This window comes from Megalobrama amblycephala, linkage group LG22, assembly GCF_018812025.1.
Source record: "Megalobrama amblycephala isolate DHTTF-2021 linkage group LG22, ASM1881202v1, whole genome shotgun sequence".
Taxonomy (NCBI): Eukaryota; Metazoa; Chordata; class Actinopteri; order Cypriniformes; family Xenocyprididae; genus Megalobrama; species Megalobrama amblycephala.
Genome location: NC_063065.1, coordinates 20,641,556 through 20,662,779, shown reverse-complemented (window position 1 = coordinate 20,662,779; position 21,224 = coordinate 20,641,556). Strand labels below are relative to the sequence as shown.

Sequence of the window (21,224 nt, the reverse complement as noted above, 5' to 3'; positions counted from 1 at the left end):
TCAAATTGATTTCAAAAACGAGATGTTTTGTTTGCACTTCTGTCTTTTCCTTATGTCTTGAAAGCGATAAGTGATGTCTGTATTAGTGAATTTTAGATTAAGGCCCTCATTTAGAGGAACATTCTGTGGTGATGAAATAAATATTCACTAAAGCATGTCGAGACTCATTATTGATCATATTAGGAATTGTTAAAGGAAGATGAAGAGGCTATAGGTTGTCTTCATTACCATCAATAATTGAAAACAGCCAGCATGATGCACAAAGGACTGAATTTAATCAAGTACATCGATAGATTCCTCTTTCACATTCAGGTAATCCACAGTAGGGTTGCCAGAACTTTGAGGAAGTGGTGTAATTTGTAGACCAAGCATTCGGTGAAGCATATCTCTGCATCATGAAATATCATCTGTGGGCCACTTGACACTCCTGACTTTATTTTTCTGTGTTTTTTCCTCTGCTTTATGGATCACCGGTCATTTCTCTTGAAGCTGAGATTGGCTTAGCTCCCAAAGTCCTTAAAACCTTGGAGCTTGTACAAGCAAAATTTTTCATAGCCCAGTCAATAAAGTCTCCGGGGTATCAAACGCTGTGGAGATGGCCCAAGCGGAGCTCTCTATAGCCAGTGCCAATCACATCACTCGTATTTTCCATGGCAGTCAAACAAATACTGATGTCCTGAAGCTAAGAAACATTAGCATTCGTTTAATTTTATTCGCCACATTTTTAACAGCCCAGACTTCTCAGGATAAATCAAACTATTAACTTTAAATGTAAAGGCCGTATTTTTAAAAGGTGCTGCCAGCACCCCTCATACACATTCCATGATAGTCGCACACATATGTCATGACTAGCGTGATAAATAAGAAATAAAATGCATAAACAGAAAAGACTGGCCACAAAAACACCATGCATTTCCATTTTTTATGTATATGGAAGTATGGAGCCCTTAAAAGGGCATGGTTGTTGATGGTAAAAAATTATAATTCAAATTATAAAAATGTATATTTCAATGCTTTTGCTTTCTCTCGCAAAACTTTTGCATTCCCAAGAAGCTTTGAAATTGTTCACAAAATGTTGTGCGAGGGAATTCAACGTTTCTTGGGAGAACGCACTACCTTTTGCGAGAGAATGCAAATGTTTTGTGAACAAATGCAAAATAATCAAAATAAATTTTCCTCCCATCTCATTTTTCCCCCGTCTACATAATGTGGTAATACAGTCGAACCAAAATTTATTCAGACACCTTGAACATTTCATTCCTGAATACAGTTTATTCACTATAATTTAAAAAATGGTAATAAAATATGAAAAGATCTCAGAGTTAAACTGTGTCAGATAACACTTAAGCAAAACATGGTCAGGTCAAAGTTTTTGAATAATTTTTGGTTCCAAATTTTTATCAGTTTTACTGGTAGTCCACTGTATGAAGAATTTTTGGGCATAATATGTCACAGTTTACTTTATTTTGCTATCCTAACTTACATAAATGAACTATAGTGTCCTGCACCCACTAGTAAAAAATAAAAAAAATTATATCTAGTGTAGTGTCTGAATAATTTTTGGTTTGACTGTATACTGTAGGTTCTGTCTAATATCTGTAACATTTAAATGGACTGTATAGGCAAAGATTTCATGAAAATATGATGCATATCAATTTGCTTTTGTTTTCCCATTGGATACAGTTAAGCAATATCACACCAGATGTTCTGAAGTATCGGCCTGATTGTGAGTGCAATATTCCTTTATACAAAAGTTCTATAAACAAGATGTTAATATTAAGTAACTACATTAGAGACAATATTGTCAGTTACTTTGCCAATTTTTAATTCAACAGTGAAAACAGTTACAAACGTACCCACAGCAGAATAATTACTGCACAACTCAGTAGAGGCATTTCTAATTGAATCAGTGTTTTGAACAAATCAGTTGAGTGAATGATTCGCTTATAAAGAAAATGTTGCTGCATTGCTGCATACTTTCAAATTTAGCAAGTCACTTGTTTTGTTCCCGAATTAATCAAATAAATGATTTATCATAATACATTCACTTGGCACCACCTACTGGTGTACTGATGTAAATGGAAAAGTCTTACCACTAATGCTCTGACTGAGTGTTGGAGGCAATGAATGAGTTTTATAACGCAAATATCAAAGCTGCAAATGTGTAGTTAAGTGTTATTTTAGGATTATTTATATACTATAGTAGTCAACATTTGAAATGGATCAAATAAGTACATCAAAGTTGTCCTAAGAAGAAGGTTTTAGGACAACACTGATGAAAGGTTTTGATCCACTTCAAATGTTGACTACTGTATTATGCTATATCCAAATTAAGTTATGACAAAATGTTAAACCATGCTTATTTTAATTAATTCAACTGAACAAGAGGCATTTGAGTGTATACATTTTTTACTGATGCAATGTAACATTTCATAACTAGTGCTCTACCATATTATTCTCTGTTGATCCTTTGTCTCTATGAAGGAAGCTCATTAAGCTATATAAAGCTTTACAACGCCACTTTCCACAATGAGCACAGTGTACCATATATTCCTATTGCTCTTAGTAGATCATGAATTTTAAGTAGATCTGACTCTGTTAATAATAATATTTGAGTGATCCTTCAGCATTTCCCCAGTCATAATGACAGGAATTGATCCCACTTAAGAAATAACCCAAACTGTGCAGCACGTATCGATGACGTGGGACAGCAAACTGTCCCACTTCAAGGTGCATCAGGCACAATAATGTACAAAGTGGCTGATCGATATGGCTTGGCAGCGCTTGCTCTTTGCAGTGTCCATAATGTGATGTGTACTCAATCAATAACCTCTCTTGGTTGACAGACAGACTGGTGTGGCCTAGGGTTTTTTTCTTGCATGCCATGTAGATAAGAGCCAACCAGGCCGAGACAGGAAATTACATGGCTGTCCACCATGACAAGTGGCTGATCGCAAGTTAGAGTCCCAGTGGAAGAACATATCCATAGGTCTGAAAGAGGTAACATGTGACTAAATAAAAGCAGGTAGATGTTGCATGCTTTAGTGGTTTTGGCCAGATTAAATCTTTCCTTATTGAACATCTTTAAATGAAAAGATATGGATTGATGAAAGAGAGGATGTTCAAAGATGCTTGCTCAACTCTCTTGCTTTGGCTGGATGTGGCGAGACCAAAGGCTCTTGAGCTTGTCTGAGCAGTCAATGAGACTTATGTCCACATAAGCAGAGGTTGAAGTGGAATTTCTTTTATTTATTTGCTCTCCTCATTCACATTCCAATGACACAAACCAGTCTGAGAAACATCGGCCAGCCTGGGAATACGTCCATAGCCCTTTGATTATTTGCTGCAGTCATGAAAAACTCTTTGTGAATATGCCAGTGATTTTGTCTCGCATGCAGTGTTCAATATATTTTTTTTCCATACTGATTTGTCTTAGGCATTTTACCCATATTCTGAATTATGCTTTGCATTGTGTTGTGTTTTAGGGTTTAATGAAATGAATAAACAGATAAATGTCCATAAATGAATTATGTCCTGGCAGAAAATTAACAGTATTTTCTATGGATTTTTTATACAATATAGTGATAGTGTTTGTCCTTTGACAAAATTGTTCTTTATATTTTGTAAATATGTCATATTCATACCATGTGCATGTACATGTCATATCATGTGCATTTTAGTTTGTTAGTTTTAGTTCATATTACTAATACTAAAATTTTAAATATTAAAATAGTTTATTTAATTTTGCACATCATCTAAAATGTTACTTCATCGTCTATTTTTTTTTTTTTTCTAGGACTAAAATTAAATATGTAAAATGATTGAATATTTGATTTAAATATTTAATTGCACTTGTCAACTAAAATGCTACTTTCATTGACATTTTTTTTTTTCTCAGACAAAAATGACATGTAAATTAATATGAAAAATGTTTGAATAAACGTAACAAGTTTACATTTGCACTTTCATCGACTAAAATTTGATTTTAATCTAAATTAAATTAAAGGTTTTATTGTGACAAAATTTTATTTTGTTTTTTTGGTGCACAAAAAGTATTCTCGTCGCTTCATAACATTAAGGTTAAACCACTGTAATCACATGAACTGTTTTAGTTCACCCAAAAATGTCATTAATTACTCACCCTCATGTGGTTCCACACCCGTAAGACCTTCGTTCACCTTCGGAACACAAATTAAGATATTTATCCGATGGCTCAGTGAAGCCTGCATCGACAGCAAGATAATTAACACTTCCAATGCCAAGAAAGCTACTAAAGATATATTTAACAAACACTGCTCCCATGCCAAGTCTTTTTAGAATTTTTCATCCCTTTTTGTTGCATTTGTCTTTGCACCACAGGATAAAACATTTAATCCCAAAACTCATGTAACACATTTTATAGATTTATTGGAAGCTGCTGGATGAGCTTTTGTAACAGACCAAACAACTACAGGCAATGTGTCTCCTCAAAGGCAATGACGTTAATGGACAAGCAGAAGCGAGCGACCTTGCAGACCGTTCCTGGGTCAGACTGAGAGGGCCATGAGTCCTTCCAAAAGGATTATCCCAATGAACCCAGGAAGCAAACCTGGGTGCACATCGTAAATTATCTTTTTAACAACTCCCACTTCATTTAAGTTAATGCAGACCACTCCTATAGGATTCACGGAAATAAGGTCAGACACTTTGATCTGTATTCATTTGACCCCACTCTCTGTAATGTTGCCCGCGGGTATGTGATTTTCAATGCAGCTCCAGCTGTTTCCGAGGTGCGAGCATGTGACCGACTGATAGAAAGTGCTGGGGCGGGAGGTTAAATCAAATTTATGACTTTAGTAACTAAATGAATTCCACAACACATTGTGTACGGACAAGTACTGCACATCATGCAGAACAGATAAAGGACACGCTGCTTTTGCTGTAATCCGGAACGGGATTGAAGTAGCTCAGGAGAGTAGAAGTGAGATGGCACTCAGTGTCCTCGGAACACCATGACTTCACACTTCTTCGGTAAATCCATGCTTGACTGATGGGACATGCTGCTAATAGGTTTCCACCCAGTGCTCATTATAATACTTCCTGAACCACAAGCGCTCTTGCTTTACAAAATGTAGAACAGCGGGAGCTTTGTGGACGGAGATAAAAGGCATTAGCTCATTTCATGGCCAGTTCTTTGGTCTTGAGCATGCCTTATATTATGGTTTAACCATGTATGCGGTCGGCTTGTAATAGTGGGCCGATTCAAAGGTTTTAAAAGAACGGGCACTCAAGCCGCTCCCTTTATGACATCATAATCACTTTATTCACCACTGCAGCCATGCAGTATAATTTGCATTAACGGTGCAAAAATCAATGGGACAAATGAAATGATGAGCCCCATCTGTGGGACCTAAGCAAATTATTTAAATATTTTAAACACTACTGTTAAAAAGTTTGGAGATTTGTTTAAATGTTTTTGTAATAAGTCTCTAATGCTTAGTTATCAAAAATACAGTAAAAACAGTAATATTGTGAAATACTTTTAGAATTTTAAATTACTTTTTTCTGTTTTAATATATATTTTAAAATGTAATTTATTCCTGTGATAGCAAAGCAGATTTTTCAGCAGTCTTCGGTGTCTCATGATCCTTCTGAAATGTCTTTATTGTCACTTTTGATCAATGTAATGCATCTTTGCTGAATAGAAGTATTAATTTCTTATTCCTACTGATCCTAAACTTTTGGACGATAGTGAAGAAACCATTTAATTTGTATTAATGACCCAAAAATGGAAAAAAAAAATGTTGTTCCAAACCCATAAGACTTTCATTTATCTTCTAAACACAAATGAAGATCTTTTAAATGAAATCGGAGAAATTTGTGTACCTCCACTGACAGTCTATGCAATTACCACTTTGACTCTTCAAAAAGTCAAAAACAAGAGATTGTAAAATGAATCCATATGAATCAAGTGGTTTAGTCCAAATATTCTGAAGAGACAAGATCACTTTATATGATGAACAGATTGAATTAAGGCTTTTATTCACATATAAACATTCATCAGTGCACACATCAGATATGGTAAACGGAAGCTAAATCAGGCTTGTTTGACGTGAGAACCAATGAGGTTCAATCTCGTGTTACACAGCACGTTTGAGCTTCCGGAAGAACCAATGAGGTTAGTTCTTGTGCATCAAGCAAGTACAGCTGAGCTTCTGTTATGTTCGTTGATCAATGTTTGTATGTGAATAATGCATAAAATCAATCTGTTCATCATATAAAGCAGGGATGGGCAACATCGGTCCTGAAAGGCCACTGTCCTGCAGAGTTTAGCTCCAACCCTCATAAAAACTCACCTGCCTATAGCTTTCTAGTAATCATGAAGACACTGATTACCTTGCGTTTGATTAGGATTTGAGCTACAGTAAACTCTGCAGGACAGTGGCCCTCCTGGCCGAAGTGGCCCATCCCTGATATAAAGCAATCATGTCTCTTCAGAAAATTACCGCTAAACCGCTAGATTCATATGGATTAGTTTTACAATCTCTTTATGAACTTTTTGAAGCGACAAAGAGGTAGTTTTGTGGACTGTCAATGAAGAGACAGAAATCTCTCCGATTTCATTTAAAATATTGTTACTTGTGTTTCAAAGATGAACGAATGTTTGAATTGCCATGAGGGTGAGTAAATGACAGGCTTTTCATTTTGGGGGGAACTAACCCAATTTTTTTTTTTGCTTTTGCTTTAGTACAGTGTATATTTAAAGGTTAGTTATGTTGGAAACAACATTTTGTAAATGTTCTCATTTTAATCGGTCTTCCCAGGTGAAAAAAAAAGTTTCTTCCATAATGTGCTTAAAGTGCCCTATTTTTGCACACTAATTTTATACCTAAAAATTCTTCTTTACTACTTCTTAAGAACATTTAAGTGTACTCAACTGTGCTATTTTGAGACACCATGAATATGAACTAAAATGTGCTTTTAACATACTATCTCTGTATTTAAAAAATGTATTTTGTTACAACTTGTAGTACACTTGAACCCATCTTTCATACACAGAGTGTACTAAAAGTGGTAACTATGTGTACAGAAATGTGTACAATGTGTACATGTTCTTAAGATTATCTAAGTACTAAGTAATTTCTTAAGTAAGAAGTACTAAAGTAAACTTTTTTCATCTGGGTTTATACATAAATTTAAGCAATTACTATGTTTATAGACATGTTCATATCATTTTACTAAAATTATAGACATACAAGTTGAAACAAAACTTGCTATTGATTGCATTAGTGGCACGGTGTGCACAATTTCAGTATAATCCTGACAAAATTCTACAAAAGAAAGGAGATTGTTCAGTCCTCTGACACGCCAAGGTCAGAGAAAGCCATTCACCCTTCAGAATCACCTGAACTGCGCAAGAGATGATTAAGAGAACTCTCTCGTAATGAATATCAATCCTCCTCTCATCTATGAAAGGTTCTAGGTCTGTCATGGAAGATTTGATTCATTAACCCTAATACTTCGGGAGACCTTCTTTCCACCACCATCAGAATAATAGTCACCTTTCATCCGCTGCTATTTTGACCCATGGAGATTAATTTGACATTTATCAAATACATTTTTAGGTTAGATGAGTTAAACAAAAAAAAATGCAAGACTTGTTTCTCATGGTAAATAATGATAGCGGTAGCAATGGAATGTTATTCATTTAAATTTAAGTTTAAATTAAAAAAAATATTATTATAATTTGTATTATTTTTTAATAATACAATTTAGTACTTCTGAATATTCTGTTCAATCTATTCGTTTTTTTGTATTTATTTTTTTGTTTTCCGAAAAGCAGAGCACGTAATTGTTGTGCATAAAACTGTCTTCTGCAGTTTCAAAGCTGTTCACTGCACTGGCTTATGTAATAGAGTCATGGTACACCACAGGAAATGGAGCATTAGCATGTGGTTTTACATTGGCCAGGAATCAATATTTGTAAAGGAAGATGAATTACATAAATGAGACTCTTAAGTAACTGATTTACCATTTAGAATTATGCAAAAGGGGCCAGAAATTCTAGAGATGTTTAATCATTTGAGTTTTCTGCTAGTTCTGTAGCTGAGCCCTGAGTTTATTTTGTGTGCGTATCATCACAATCTTGCAAAACATCTGAAGATGCAGGAGATTACAAAGGAATACAAGACAAAGAACATTATTACAGTACGTCAGGTGGCATGTCCATGTGACGAGTTACATATAACCAAATCCCTCTTTCACTGGAATGCCAGACTTTAAACAAGGAAAAACAATCATTGCGAGAACAAAGAATTTGCCAGGACTGTCTTTAAAAAGGCAAAGAGCGACCCTTAGTTATCTTTTTTTTTTTTTCTTTTTTTTTTTACTAGACTTAATAAAAGCATGGTAAGGCCATGATTTAACACAGATTGTGGAAGGGTGACAAATGGTACATGTTGAATGAACTACTCTCAGCAGATAGGGTGCAGTGAGAGATACGTGGGTGAAGGGATGGCAGTTGTCTTTGACCTGCTCTGACTGGAAAAGCTCAGCCTGCATTTGGTCAATACGGGCAGGAAGGTCTTCTCACGCTTGATCCTCCCACTCGTTCATTTACTGAAGCCATTTACGGGCAAAGAGCTGTGTCACTTCATTCATGCTCACGTTTAATATTCATAGCATATGCTCGCTCATTCAGTGAGGTCTGTTTTTACACAGGTAATCAAAGAAAATGGGATGCTATTTTTGTCCCGGGTTTTATTTATAACCTTATTTTTATGGTTTCCGGTCCCACCTACTGCACACAAACAGAACACACACGGAAACTGACTCTTCTTGTCATAGCAAAATGGATTTACTGCGTTTTTATGTTATCAAATTTTTCAGAGCTGTTCTAGGACCAGGAAAATTGATCTTGATGCTTGAGATGCATAAAGCAAACAAGAACAGGCATGCAAAAGAAAGTTTGGTGATTACTTTTGAGGGTGTAAAGGCTGAATTCAACACAAATCAAGTCAGACTATTTTTTTAAAACTTTAATTGGATTCTTGGTGCCAACAGTATTTAATTGTTGGATCCTTAAATTAAAAAAAATAAATTTTTAGAGGAAAATTAAACAGAAAGTAAGATTAACTTTCTATTAAATTGCCCTCTAAAAATGGATTTGTTTTTATTTAAGGAAAGAGAGAAACAAAAGGGCTTTGTGCTTTTCTGCCTCTGTTGGTTGCATAAGCGAGTACACAATTTAGCATTGCAAGTTTATCTTCAGCATTGAGTTCCACAAAATCTTTAGCTCTAAAGATTCTTTTGTACATATTTCATAATGATCCAAGAATGTTAAACAATTTAAAAAAAAAAAAATAACTTAAGCTTCTTTTTTTCTTTCTCTCGCAGATATTGGCCATCATATCCATTCTGTTCATCGTTCTTTCAACAGTTGCACTGTCCCTGAACACCTTGCCCGAACTCCAAGTGACAGACGAATTTGGCCAAGCCAATGACAATCCTCAACTCGCTCATGTTGAAGCTGTGTGTATCGCATGGTTTACAATGGAGTATCTCCTGCGCTTCCTGTCATCACCAAACAAGTGGAAATTCTTCAAAGGGCCACTAAATGTCATTGACTTGTTAGCTATATTACCCTACTATGTCACTATTTTTCTGACCGAGTCGAACAAAAGTGTGCTGCAGTTCCAGAACGTGAGGAGGGTGGTGCAGATATTCCGCATCATGAGAATATTGAGGATTCTGAAGTTGGCGAGACATTCGACAGGACTGCAGTCTCTTGGATTCACCCTCAGGCGCAGCTACAATGAGCTCGGCTTACTCATATTGTTCTTAGCCATGGGAATCATGATATTCTCAAGTTTGGTCTTCTTTGCAGAGAAGGATGAGGATGCAACCAAATTTACCAGTATCCCAGCTTCGTTTTGGTGGGCTACAATCACTATGACGACAGTGGGCTATGGAGATATTTACCCCCAGACTCTACTTGGCAAAATAGTCGGTGGACTTTGCTGCATTGCTGGAGTGCTGGTCATTGCCTTACCCATCCCTATTATTGTGAATAACTTCTCAGAGTTCTACAAGGAACAGAAACGACAGGAGAAAGCCATCAAGAGAAGAGAGGCCTTAGAACGAGCCAAGAGGAACGGAAGCATTGTCTCAATGAACCTGAAAGATGCCTTCGCACGAAGTATGGAGTTAATGGACGTTGCTGTGGACAAAAATGACGATAAACAGCCAATGGACAACCACCTTTCTCCGAGCCGATGGGGTATTCCACAGCGCACATCCTCGGATACCAGCCTCAGATCCTTTGACAAGAAGTTTCCCAACAGCGGACCACACGAGTCACGGGAATACGTCAGAACGCCTAGTCCACAGCATCTGAACGCTCAGAAACTGGAGGAAATGTATAACCAGATGACAAAGACACAGTCCTTCTCGGATCTCAGCACAACCAACAGCACACAACCTGCAACCGTGTCAAAACATGAGGTAGAGTTAGAGATGAAGGAAGTACCAACTGCCAATGAACGCCAACCCAAGGAAAGAGCCATCACGGATGTCAGAAGTATATCGAGCGTTGACAGCTTTGCAAGCTGCACTGCTGAATTTGGACAGGGTGAGAAGGCATCCACCCCTTCTTATACAGCAGAGCTGGTTCAGCAAAGGCAACCGAAAGTACCTCTGAACTTTCAACTCGGCCAGCTGACTCCCTCTGATATAAGTCCAGAGGAAAACTCTGGGACAGTCAACCAAGACACCGACCAGCAATCAGATGGTGAGAACTTCAACGAGATGGTAGAGAACATCAGAAGCTCCATTCGTGGCACGAATCCAATGAAGACAAAAGGCCTCAAAGTCAACTTCATCGAAACGCCAGAGGATGCTCCTCTGACACCGCCCAACACTTCTTCTCCACAGGATGTCAACAACAGTCTTCTGGAAGATGACTCCCCGGAGGGAGAGTGCTCTCCTCTCTGTTCGGATTCGGAGATACTGGGTAGTATCCCAGTAAAAGGCTTGGTTCTTTCTTCAAAGATGCTGGCTGGCGGATACCATCCTGGTGAGACGGTGCTGCTTCTGGGGAACCTGGAGGAACAGGAGTATGAGGAACAGAACCAAATGGAAGTGGCTTCCGCAGCCCTCTCCTCACCCAAACTAGCAGCACAGAACTGCACTCAGGGTGTAGTCAGTGGTAATGGGGAGGAAAAGCCAGACTCTAACCAAACTGAACACAAGATAGAGAACCACATGTTTACGCCAGAGATCCATCTTATGCCAGGGGATGGCAATCACTCGCCATCTTGCGAAACCGGGATGTGACTGTGTCCTGACATTCGGACAGAATGGAGCGCACTGGAGGAGAAAAGGGCACGCAGATGTGGTCTGAAAGATATTTTTGCATGGCATGAAAAGTCCCTTTTAATTGTGTTATTGTCAATAGCGCAAACGAGACTGCAGTTCTTGCAGACGAGACCTGGAGAACGCGGGTGCAAACTAGAGGCTTGTTTAGAATGTATTTACCAAACAATGAGGACATCGTTGACCTACCTGTACATTTTACCTTTTCACTTCTTTTATTATTTTATAGAGACATTCAGAACCATAGTGGGACAGATCTACAAGAGCATGCATATTAACAAAGCTGTTTTACGGTGCTTAGTTTGCTGAGAGCACTCCACGGTAAATATAGAGACTACCGCAATGACAATGCACATAGCCACAGAGGGCAAAGTAGATGTCAAAAGGGTTTTTTGTTAGCCTTTTTTGTTTTAAAGAGGGAATTTTCATCAAAGACTGTGAAAAGTGAGCTGCAAAGTAGCGACGTATTGAAACATATCATGACTTTCTGTAGAAAAGCAATGTGTACCTAATGCAGATGTGTTTTGTGTTAAGATTTAGGAATGTTCTATAATATCACATATTTATTTGGGGATTTTATTTTAATTTGTTTTTTATTTTTGGTTTGGTACTTAAATTAGAAGCATCAAAATCTTTATTTATTGACCAGATAGATTGCTCCACTTTTTTTTCTTGATATCAGAGTTGCATTTACACCTATAGTTGCCAATTGAGAATAGCAAACAGATAATATATACAGTAGCTGGAAATGCAAATTATATTTTGACTTTTATGTATCGCGATAGCGATGCCTGGATAAAGTTAGATGTCAACTTCTCAAAAAAAAAAAAAGCTTAATGGCCTGCTTTTATGTTCAAACACATATCACACAAACACATAGTTACAGAAGGTATGTATGTCTTAACTTATCTTTACATACTCAGATATACAATAGCACAAACAGTTGATTTAAGTAAAACTAGTCTATGTAAAGTAATTTAACTATCAAATCATTAAATCCTCATTCTGGTCATATATTGTTCACATATTTCCCTTTTAAAACTAAAAACCTCAATCCTCTTGGTAATGCTATATTTACTTATCAAAAGGACCAAAACCCAAACAATGTTTTCATTTACACACAGACATTAAACTTAATAATTTGTTTTCACTTGACAAGAATACAGTAGTATAAATGGCACTATAGTTTTAATTTTTCACATGAGTTATTTCATTTTTATTCATATATCACCTTATCCATTTCATTCAGATGCCTGACCTTTGAGTCATTTCTTAATAGAAACTCACATTTGTCTGGTTTTACTGAGTATTAAGAAATATTTATTTCTCTTTTGAGTTATGTATTATCATCTGGCCGAGTTTTTTTTTTTTTTTTTTTTTTTTTCTATCACCTGAGAGAATATCCATTTTATGTTGCCTTTATTCCAAGATTGCTGGAAGTATATGTATATTACTTGCTTTGGCATGGCAGTTGGCTGATTGTTCAAAATGTACATTGTGTTTGGAGAAATCTGAATGGGCTGAATGAAGATTGGGAAAACACAAGGAGGAGGAACTCAAGACTTGAGCTGGCTCTCGCAGTTACGCTATGGTGGAAAGTGCAATACAGCATACTGCAATCTATGCAGGCCAAGAATTGTGGCACTTTATTTACAGTCTAATGGATTTGTAAGTGTACAGGCAGAGACTTCAATTGTATTTTTCAGATGATATATTTAATATTTAAAATATCAGTGTTACCACTCAAAAAAGATTTGACGTTTTACAAAAACACTGCGTGGCTGTCAGAATCACTCCGGTTATACTCTTCAAATAAGATTCTCTTGACAAAATCGACCAGGAGGGTCTTTTATAAATGTCTACAAACAGGTTTATTTGAAATCTGAAAAACAAACTTGTGAAATGATTTAATGGGCTCATAAAAAGTATTTTATGTTTTATTAATTAATGCTGACAGTGGTTCTATTTTTTCTAAACCAAAATTCTGCACGACCACAATTTCCTGCCATATGGTGGTTAAAATGACACGTGCCTGTTCATAAACATTTATGAGAAGGCTACAAATGAGTTGGCTTTGTTCATATAGCACTGTACAGAAAATTATACTTTTTATAGGGGAAAAAAATCAGGTCTTTAAGTAATAGATATGCGTAATATTAAGTTCTCAGGTTTTCTACGACACTAATCTTCTGATATGGTGGATGTCTATGTTTTCCTCATTTAAAGAAAGCATCATCTTGTTTCTTTTGTTGTCGTTGTTTCTTTAAAAGAATGTCGTTACATGCCTGTTTTGGTTTTGACAGACTGTTGAATAATGGCCCATCTCATGCATTCCCACAGGATGGTCAGCTTCCCTGCTGTGCTTTATATGCCTCATATACAACGGCCCCAAAAAATATTTGGACACAATGTATGATATTTATTCTATTACAAAATATCAAATTAAGTGGCATTTAGTTTAAAGATATATAGCACAAGCACACTTTTAAAGCAAAACATTTTTACAAAAAGTTAGGTTTCAAGATTCAAGACAGATGATTTTGGACACTTTCTGGTTGTCAAAATGTTAACGTACAGTATATACTGGTAGGAAATAGTTCTCAAAAATGACTCGATCACTTTGACGTGAAGAAAAAGTTGAGAAAAGCATTATGCAAATACTACTTGGTGTGATATTTTGTATCAAATGCAATGACATTCAACACAAGTGTCCAAATATTTTGTGGCGATACTGTATATAAATACAGAGGGTACAGTCATCGATGAATAAAGTTGTTACCAATTTTGTGCCTGGCTAGCATTGCCTGTAGGCACCTCTGTTATGGTAAATGAATGGACTTTTAAAGCAAGATATTTTTTCAGCATGTTAAAGCTGCTACAATTCCCTTAGTACCGTATACACAGCAACAACTGCTTAAAAGGAATAGTTCAACAAAAAATTTCTTTCCAAATTTATTTCTTCTATGGAACATAGAAGACATTTTGTCCTTAAAATGCAAGTCAATGGGGTTCACTGTTGTTCTGGACACCACTGACTTTCATTATATAGACAAAAACATTTCTTCAAAATATCTTCTTTTGTGTTCCACAGAAATAAAAAAACATGAGGCTGATTAAACGACCGTTTTTGGATGAACTATCCCTTTAAAGGCATTGGATACCATAAACGCAAGCAAGATGAAATGCTGTCTCATATCATATAAGTGCTTGCGTATGCTCAGAAATCCAATTTCAGAGCCTTGATCATTTGAACAGCTTATTAGATGTTATTTATAGCTAGTTTGTTGGTATCCCAATATACTGTTTTTATCTATCAATGGCAGAATCTCATTTCGTGATTACAGATCAGATTCATAAATTGCACAAATAAAAGTTTCACACCATTTACCACCCGAATAAAGGCAAACGAGTGGGGCTCAAAGTCGGTACTGTTAAACTCTTTTGATTTCTTCATAACTCCAGGCAATCAACTGCTTTTTTACCTGTAGCATGTCATCATATGACTATAGAAGCATCTCCCATGAGCCTTTATGGGAGCAGTAGATGCAAAGGGATTTGTGTATGTGTGACTTTGCTCATGTGTAAATGGTAAAAATGAACTCTAACAGCTGATGGACTGTGAACAAGCATGTTTCTCATTACATGATCATGTGTGATATATTGTCATGGCAAGCGTGTGTTTTATTCTTTTTTATTTTTGTTTGTTTGTTTGAAAGCGAGGTTAAATATGAATGTGTCATCCATGTGTCATAGCCTGTTCTCCCATGCAAAATTGCTACATTGTATTTCTTCCTCTCACTTCTTCTGCCTCTTTTCTGTTTTTGTTTGTTTAAATGTTATCTTGTATCTCAATGTCCGTAGACACCTTTACACTGCAGACTGTTTCTGCACATATCAGCATCTTTGAATGCATGTAGTAGTCTGTACAATTATGTGATCACAGAACACTTTGTCATGGTACATGTATGTCAACATTTCTGTAAAATAAACCGCATTGTCTATGTTAAGTCTACTAGCATATGCAGGATATCAAATAAATGTGTAAATAACTCACTTGTGTTCTGCACCTTCCATCTCCTGTCTTTATTCAAGCCTTTTCCTCTTCATAGTACAGAAACACTGCAAAAGTATGCAAAAATTACATGAGTTAACATTGTGATAGTATGCATGAAAAAATCAATCAGTTTCCACTATAGTATTAAGCAGCATAACTGTTTTCAATATTGATAATAATATGAAATGTTTCTTGTGCAGCAAATCAGCATATAAGAATGATTTCTGAAGGATCATGTGACACTGAAGACTGTAGTAATGATGCTGAAAATTCAGCCTCGAATCACAGGAATAAATTACACTGTAAAATATATTAAAATTGAAAACTTATTTTAAATTGTATTAATAATATTCAAATTTGTACTGTATTTTTGATTAAATAAATGCAGCTTTTGGTGACTTTATCCCAAACATTTGAACAGAATTGTACCTGCGGCTCTTCAAATGCCTCTTCTGTCCTTGCTCTTGGGTGTATTTTCTGTAGGACATAGGAAAAACAATATAAACATGTTTACATGATTGACATGTAATCGAAAGTAATATCTTGTGAGGTTTCACAGTCTGAGACAAAAGCAGGAATGTTTTTCTTGTTCAATAACTTTGTCAATCCAAAATTAACTGAAAATAGGTGGTATCATGAATGACAAATTAGCTCCTTGCCTATCAAACACAGCCTATATTCCATCCTTTTGCTCAAGAGTGCTTTTCCTGTGGAAAAGGCCCAAAGAATAGAATTTTTTTTATAAATACTATAAATATTTATAAATAGAAAATGATGCATTCTTAATATAATTTGCATGTTCTAAACATCATTTCGACCTTATTAAATAATTTTCTACACAAGTTTTGAAGCAATTACATTGAGTACTTTGCTTTTGTGCAAATGTATGTGCTTTTATCAAAATGTAATGAAATTTGGTATAATTATAGAAGCAAATTCCACACACAGCTGTACTGCTTCAGACATCTAATGCCAGGGTTCATGATGCAGTGTGTTCATGAGGTTGAGCTAGTCTGACACCTAGTGTTGGTTTATTTGCTACACAGATTTTTCTTTCAGTCTTTCATAGAGTGAATAGAAATATCACTTACAAACCTGATTCCAAAAAAGTTGGGACACTGTACAAATTGTGAATAAAAAAGGAATGCAATAATTTACAAATCCAATAAACTTATATTTTATTCACAATAGAATATAGATAACATATCAAATGTTGAAAGTAAGACATTTTGAAATGTCATGCCAAATATTGGCTCATTTTGGATTTCATGAGAGCTACACATTCCAAAAAAGTTGGGACAGGTAGCAATAAGAGGCCGGAAGAGTTAAATGTACACATAAGGAACAGCTGGAGGACCAATTTGCAACTTATTAGGTCAATTGGCAACATGATTGTGTATAAAAAGAGCCTCTCAGAGTGGCAGTGACTCTCAGAAGTCAAGATGGGCAGAGATCACCAATTCCCCAATGCTGCAGCGAAAAATAGTGGAGCATTATCAGAAAGGAGTTTCTCAGAGAAAAATTGCAAAGAGTTTGAAGTTCATCATCATCTACAGTGCATAATACCATCCAAAGATTCAGAGAATCTGGAACAATCTTTGTGCGTAAGGGTCAAGGCCGTAAAACCATACTGGATGCCCGTTATTTTCGGGCCCTTAGACGGCACTGCATCACATACAGGAATGCTACTGTAATGGAAATCACAACATGGGCTCAGGAATACTTCCAGAAAACATTGTCGTGAACACAATCCACCGTGCCATTCGCCGTTGCCGGCTAAAACTCTATAGGTCAAAAAAGAAGCCATATCTAAACATGATCCAGAAGCGCAGGCGTTTTCTCTGGGCCAAGGCTTGTTTAAATTGGACTGTGGCAAAGTGGAAAACTGTTCTGTGGTCAGACGAATCAAAATTTGAAGTTCTTTTTGGAAAACTGGGACGCCATGTCATCTGGACTAAAGAGGACAAGGACAACCCAAGTTGTTATCAGCGCTCAGTTCAGAAGCCTGCATCTCTGATGGTATAGGGTTGCATGAGTGCATGTGGCATGGGCAGCTTACACATCTGGAAAGGCACCATCAATGCTGAATGGTATATACAAGTTCTAGAACAATATATGCTCCCATCCAGACGTCGTCTCTTTCAGGGAAGACCTTGCATTTTCCAACATGACAATGCCAGACCACATACTGCATCAATTACAACATCATGGCTGCGTAGAAGAAGGATCCAGGTACTGAAATGGCCAGCCTGCAGTCCAGATCTTTCACCCATAGAAAAAATTTGGCGCATCATAATGAGGAAAATGCGACAAAGAAGACCTAAGACAGTTGAGCAACTAGAAGCCTGTATTAGACAAGAATGGGACAATATTTCTATTCCTAAACTTGAGCAACTTGTCTCCTCAGTCCCCAGACGTTTGCAGACTGTTATAAAAAGAAGAGGGGATGCCACACAGTGGTAAAACATGGCCTTGTCCCAACTTTTTTGAGATGTTGATGCCATGAAATTTAAAATCAACTTGTTTTTCCAAAAAAATGATAAATTTTCTCAGTTTAAACATTTGATATGTCATCTATGTTGTATTCTGAATAAAATATTGAAATTTGAAACTTCCACATCATTGCATTCTGTTTTTATTCACAATTTGTACAGTGTCCCAACTTTTTTGGAATCGGGTTTGTATAAATACTTAGAAGGGAATGACTTGGTAGATCACTTGTTGTTAGTCTACATGTATTTGATGGTGTTTTCCTCCAACAGCACTGTCACTCAATTAATTAAAGGATTTAAAAAATTGATTAGGCATTAAAGGGATAGTTCACCCAAAAATGTAAATTCTGTCATCATTTACTCACCCTCAAGTTATTCCAAACCTGTATGAGTTTCTTTCTTCTGCCTACCCTTACAGAACAAAAATATATGGGAATATACTGCAAAATATAATGCAATATATTACATAATACATTTCCATATATAGGAAACTAGTGCTTATATTTTTCAATATACTGCAATATATGCATTGACCATGTATGGCTATATATTAATACATATAAAATATTTATAAATGAAGACAAAAATAGCATTACATTCATAAAGTTTTATCCTTTATTGTGTACATATATTGCACATACATGTTCCCATATATATTGTACACACATATATACACACATTCATGGAACGAGTTACTATCAGTGGTTACGACAGACTTCTAGTTCCCAGCATGCTTTGCTTCTGACTGTTAAAGGAGAGTAAATGTTAAAATTAGGTGCTATTTCATGTGTTTTGTATCAATATTGATATAGGGGTAGATCTGTTAGTGTTTAAATTTGTTTTATTCTGGAATTTTAAAAGGTTTTCTGGTATGTGTGAGGTTTTGGGGTTACCGTTGTGCTGAAGAGTAGAATTCCTTATGTATTATTATATGTTATATTGTAATATACACTGCTCAAAAAAATTAAAGGAACACTTTGAAAACACATCAGATCTCAGTGGGGAAAAATATCATGCATATCATCTATACTGATATGGACTGTGGAGTGTTAGGAACAAAAGGATGCCGCATTGTTTGAAGGAAATGAAAATTATCAACCTACAGAGGACTGAATTCAAAGACACCCTGAAAATCAAAGTGAAAAAATTATGCAGCAGGCTAGTCCATTTTGCTGAAATTTCATTGCAGCAACTCAAAATGGTACTCAGTAGATTGTATGGTCCCCACGTGCTTGTATCCTAGTGAGACGACGGATGGTGTCCTGGGGTATTTCCTCCCAGATCTGGACCAGGGCATCACTGAGCTCCTGGACAGTCTGAGGTGCAACCTGGCAGTGTTAGATGGACTGAAACATAATGTCCCAGAGGTGCTCTATTGGATTTAGTTCAGGCGAGCGTGGGGGCCATTCAATGGTATCAATTCCTTCACCCTCCAGGAACTGCCTGCATCCTCTCGCCACATGAGGCCGGGTATTGTCGTGCACCAGGAGGAACCCAGGACCCACTGCACCAGCATAGGGTCTGACAATGGGTCCAAGGATTTCATCCTGATACCTAATGGCAGTCAGGGTGCTATTGTCTAGCTTGTAGACATCTGTGTGTCCCTCCATGGATATGCCTCCCCAGACCATCACTGACCCACCACCAAACCGGTCATGCTGAACGATGTTACAGGCAGCATAACGTTCTCCACAGCTTCTCCAGACCCTTTCACGTCTGTCACATGTGCTCAAGGTGAACCTGCTCTCATCTGTGAAAAGTACAGGGCGCCAGTGGTGGACCTGCCAATTCTGGTGTTCAGTGGCAAATGCCAATAGAGCTCCACGGCGCCGGGCTGTGAGCACAGGGCTCACCAGAGGACGTCTGTAGGGCTCTGGCAGTGCTCATCCTGTTCCTCCTTGCACAAAGCAGCAGATACCGGTCCTGCTGATGGGTTAAGGACCTTCTACGGCCCTGTCCAGCTCTCCTAGAGTAACTGCCTATCTCCTGGAATCTCCTCCATGCTCTTGAGACTGTGCTGGGAGACACAGCAAACCTTCTGGCAATGGCACGTATTGATGTGCCATCCTGGAGGAGTTGGACTGCCTGTGCAACCTCTGTAGGGTCCAGATATCGCCTCATGCTACCAGTAGTGACACTGACCCTAGCCAGATGCAAAACTAGTGAAAAACAGTCAGAAAAGATGAGTAGGGAAAAAAATGTCAGTGGCCTCCACCTGTAAAACCATTCCTGTTTTGGGGGTCGTCTCATTGTTGCCCATCTAGCGCACCTGTTGTTAATTTTATCAACACCAAAACGGCTGAAACTGATTAACAGATTAATGACCAGATTAATATCCCAGAAATTTAACTGACTTGATGCTATTCTCAGATTAAAAAGTGTTCCTTTAATTTTTTTTTAGCAGTGTATTTACGCAATATATTTTTCTGTATATTTTCAAATATACTGTAAAATCATGTAATATATTGATCATTCATATATAGGGAAATATATTTCCTTTCCATAAGGGTAAACACAAAAGAAGATATTTTGAAGAATGTTGGTAGCCATTGCCATTGACTTCTATAGTATTCAACAGAAGAAAGAAACTCATAACAACATAAGGATGTATAAATAATGACATAATTTTCATTTTTGGGTGAACTAACACTTTAAGGTTCTTCTTTTAATTTAGTTTATATATTTGTTGATTAGAGTATGTACGTTACAGTATATAAATTAATAATGTATCCAGGTACATGTATTGAGAGCTCTCAATGAAAATGCTTATGTTGTCATTTAAGAAAATGTGTTTTTATTAATTATTAATTGATTATTTACCTAAGGATAAGACGATTAACATAGACATTACTGTGTTTAAATAATTATCATGATATACTTAGTAAGATGGAAATAAGTAGCTAAACCTGTCCACTCAGTGAGGGATTGACTGTTAACTTGCACGATGGTCAATTCTAATAAAAAATTTATCATACCAATTTTTGTAATTTTATCAAACAGGATATAATATTGTACATTCAGACAAACCAGCTAACAAAACACATCACAGAATTCATTGCTAATTGGCTAGGCCTACTTACTGATGTTTGTGCTGGTTCTCCCACCAAAATGATGATTCGTTTCATGGTGGAAGTTAGTGTATAACGTTAGTATGCCTAACTGGGGACAAGGCAAAAATCAGGCCAAAGCAAACTGCTATAAAATCCACCTTTAGAATTCACTTAGGTGTGATATTGTGAGAAAAGAAAACTGTTTCTCAATACCTAAGATTCGTTATTGTTGTTTCTTCCCCGCCGGAAGGGGCGCTGTGGCCAGAGCTTCTGATA

At 36.7% G+C, this 21,224-nt stretch overlaps 2 protein-coding genes across 2 annotated transcripts in view; one reads left to right on the top strand and one right to left on the bottom strand.

Moving 5' to 3' along the window:
• Window positions 1–15,418, top strand: part of kcnb2b (potassium voltage-gated channel subfamily B member 2b) — a 140,207-nt gene extending 124,789 nt beyond the window's left edge. Inside the window, exon 3 of the mRNA XM_048175086.1 lies at window positions 9,376–15,418. Coding sequence (XP_048031043.1) covers window positions 9,376–11,313 — 1,938 coding nt within the window. The 3' untranslated portion in view covers window positions 11,314–15,418. The remainder of the gene's footprint in view (window positions 1–9,375) is intronic.
• Window positions 1–21,202, bottom strand: part of trpa1b (transient receptor potential cation channel, subfamily A, member 1b) — a 241,149-nt gene extending 219,947 nt beyond the window's left edge. Inside the window, 3 exon segments of the mRNA XM_048175085.1 lie at window positions 15,407–15,471; window positions 15,836–15,883; window positions 20,979–21,202. The gene's annotated coding sequence lies outside the window, so the exon portion shown is untranslated.
• Between the last annotated feature and the right edge of the window lie 22 nt (window positions 21,203–21,224).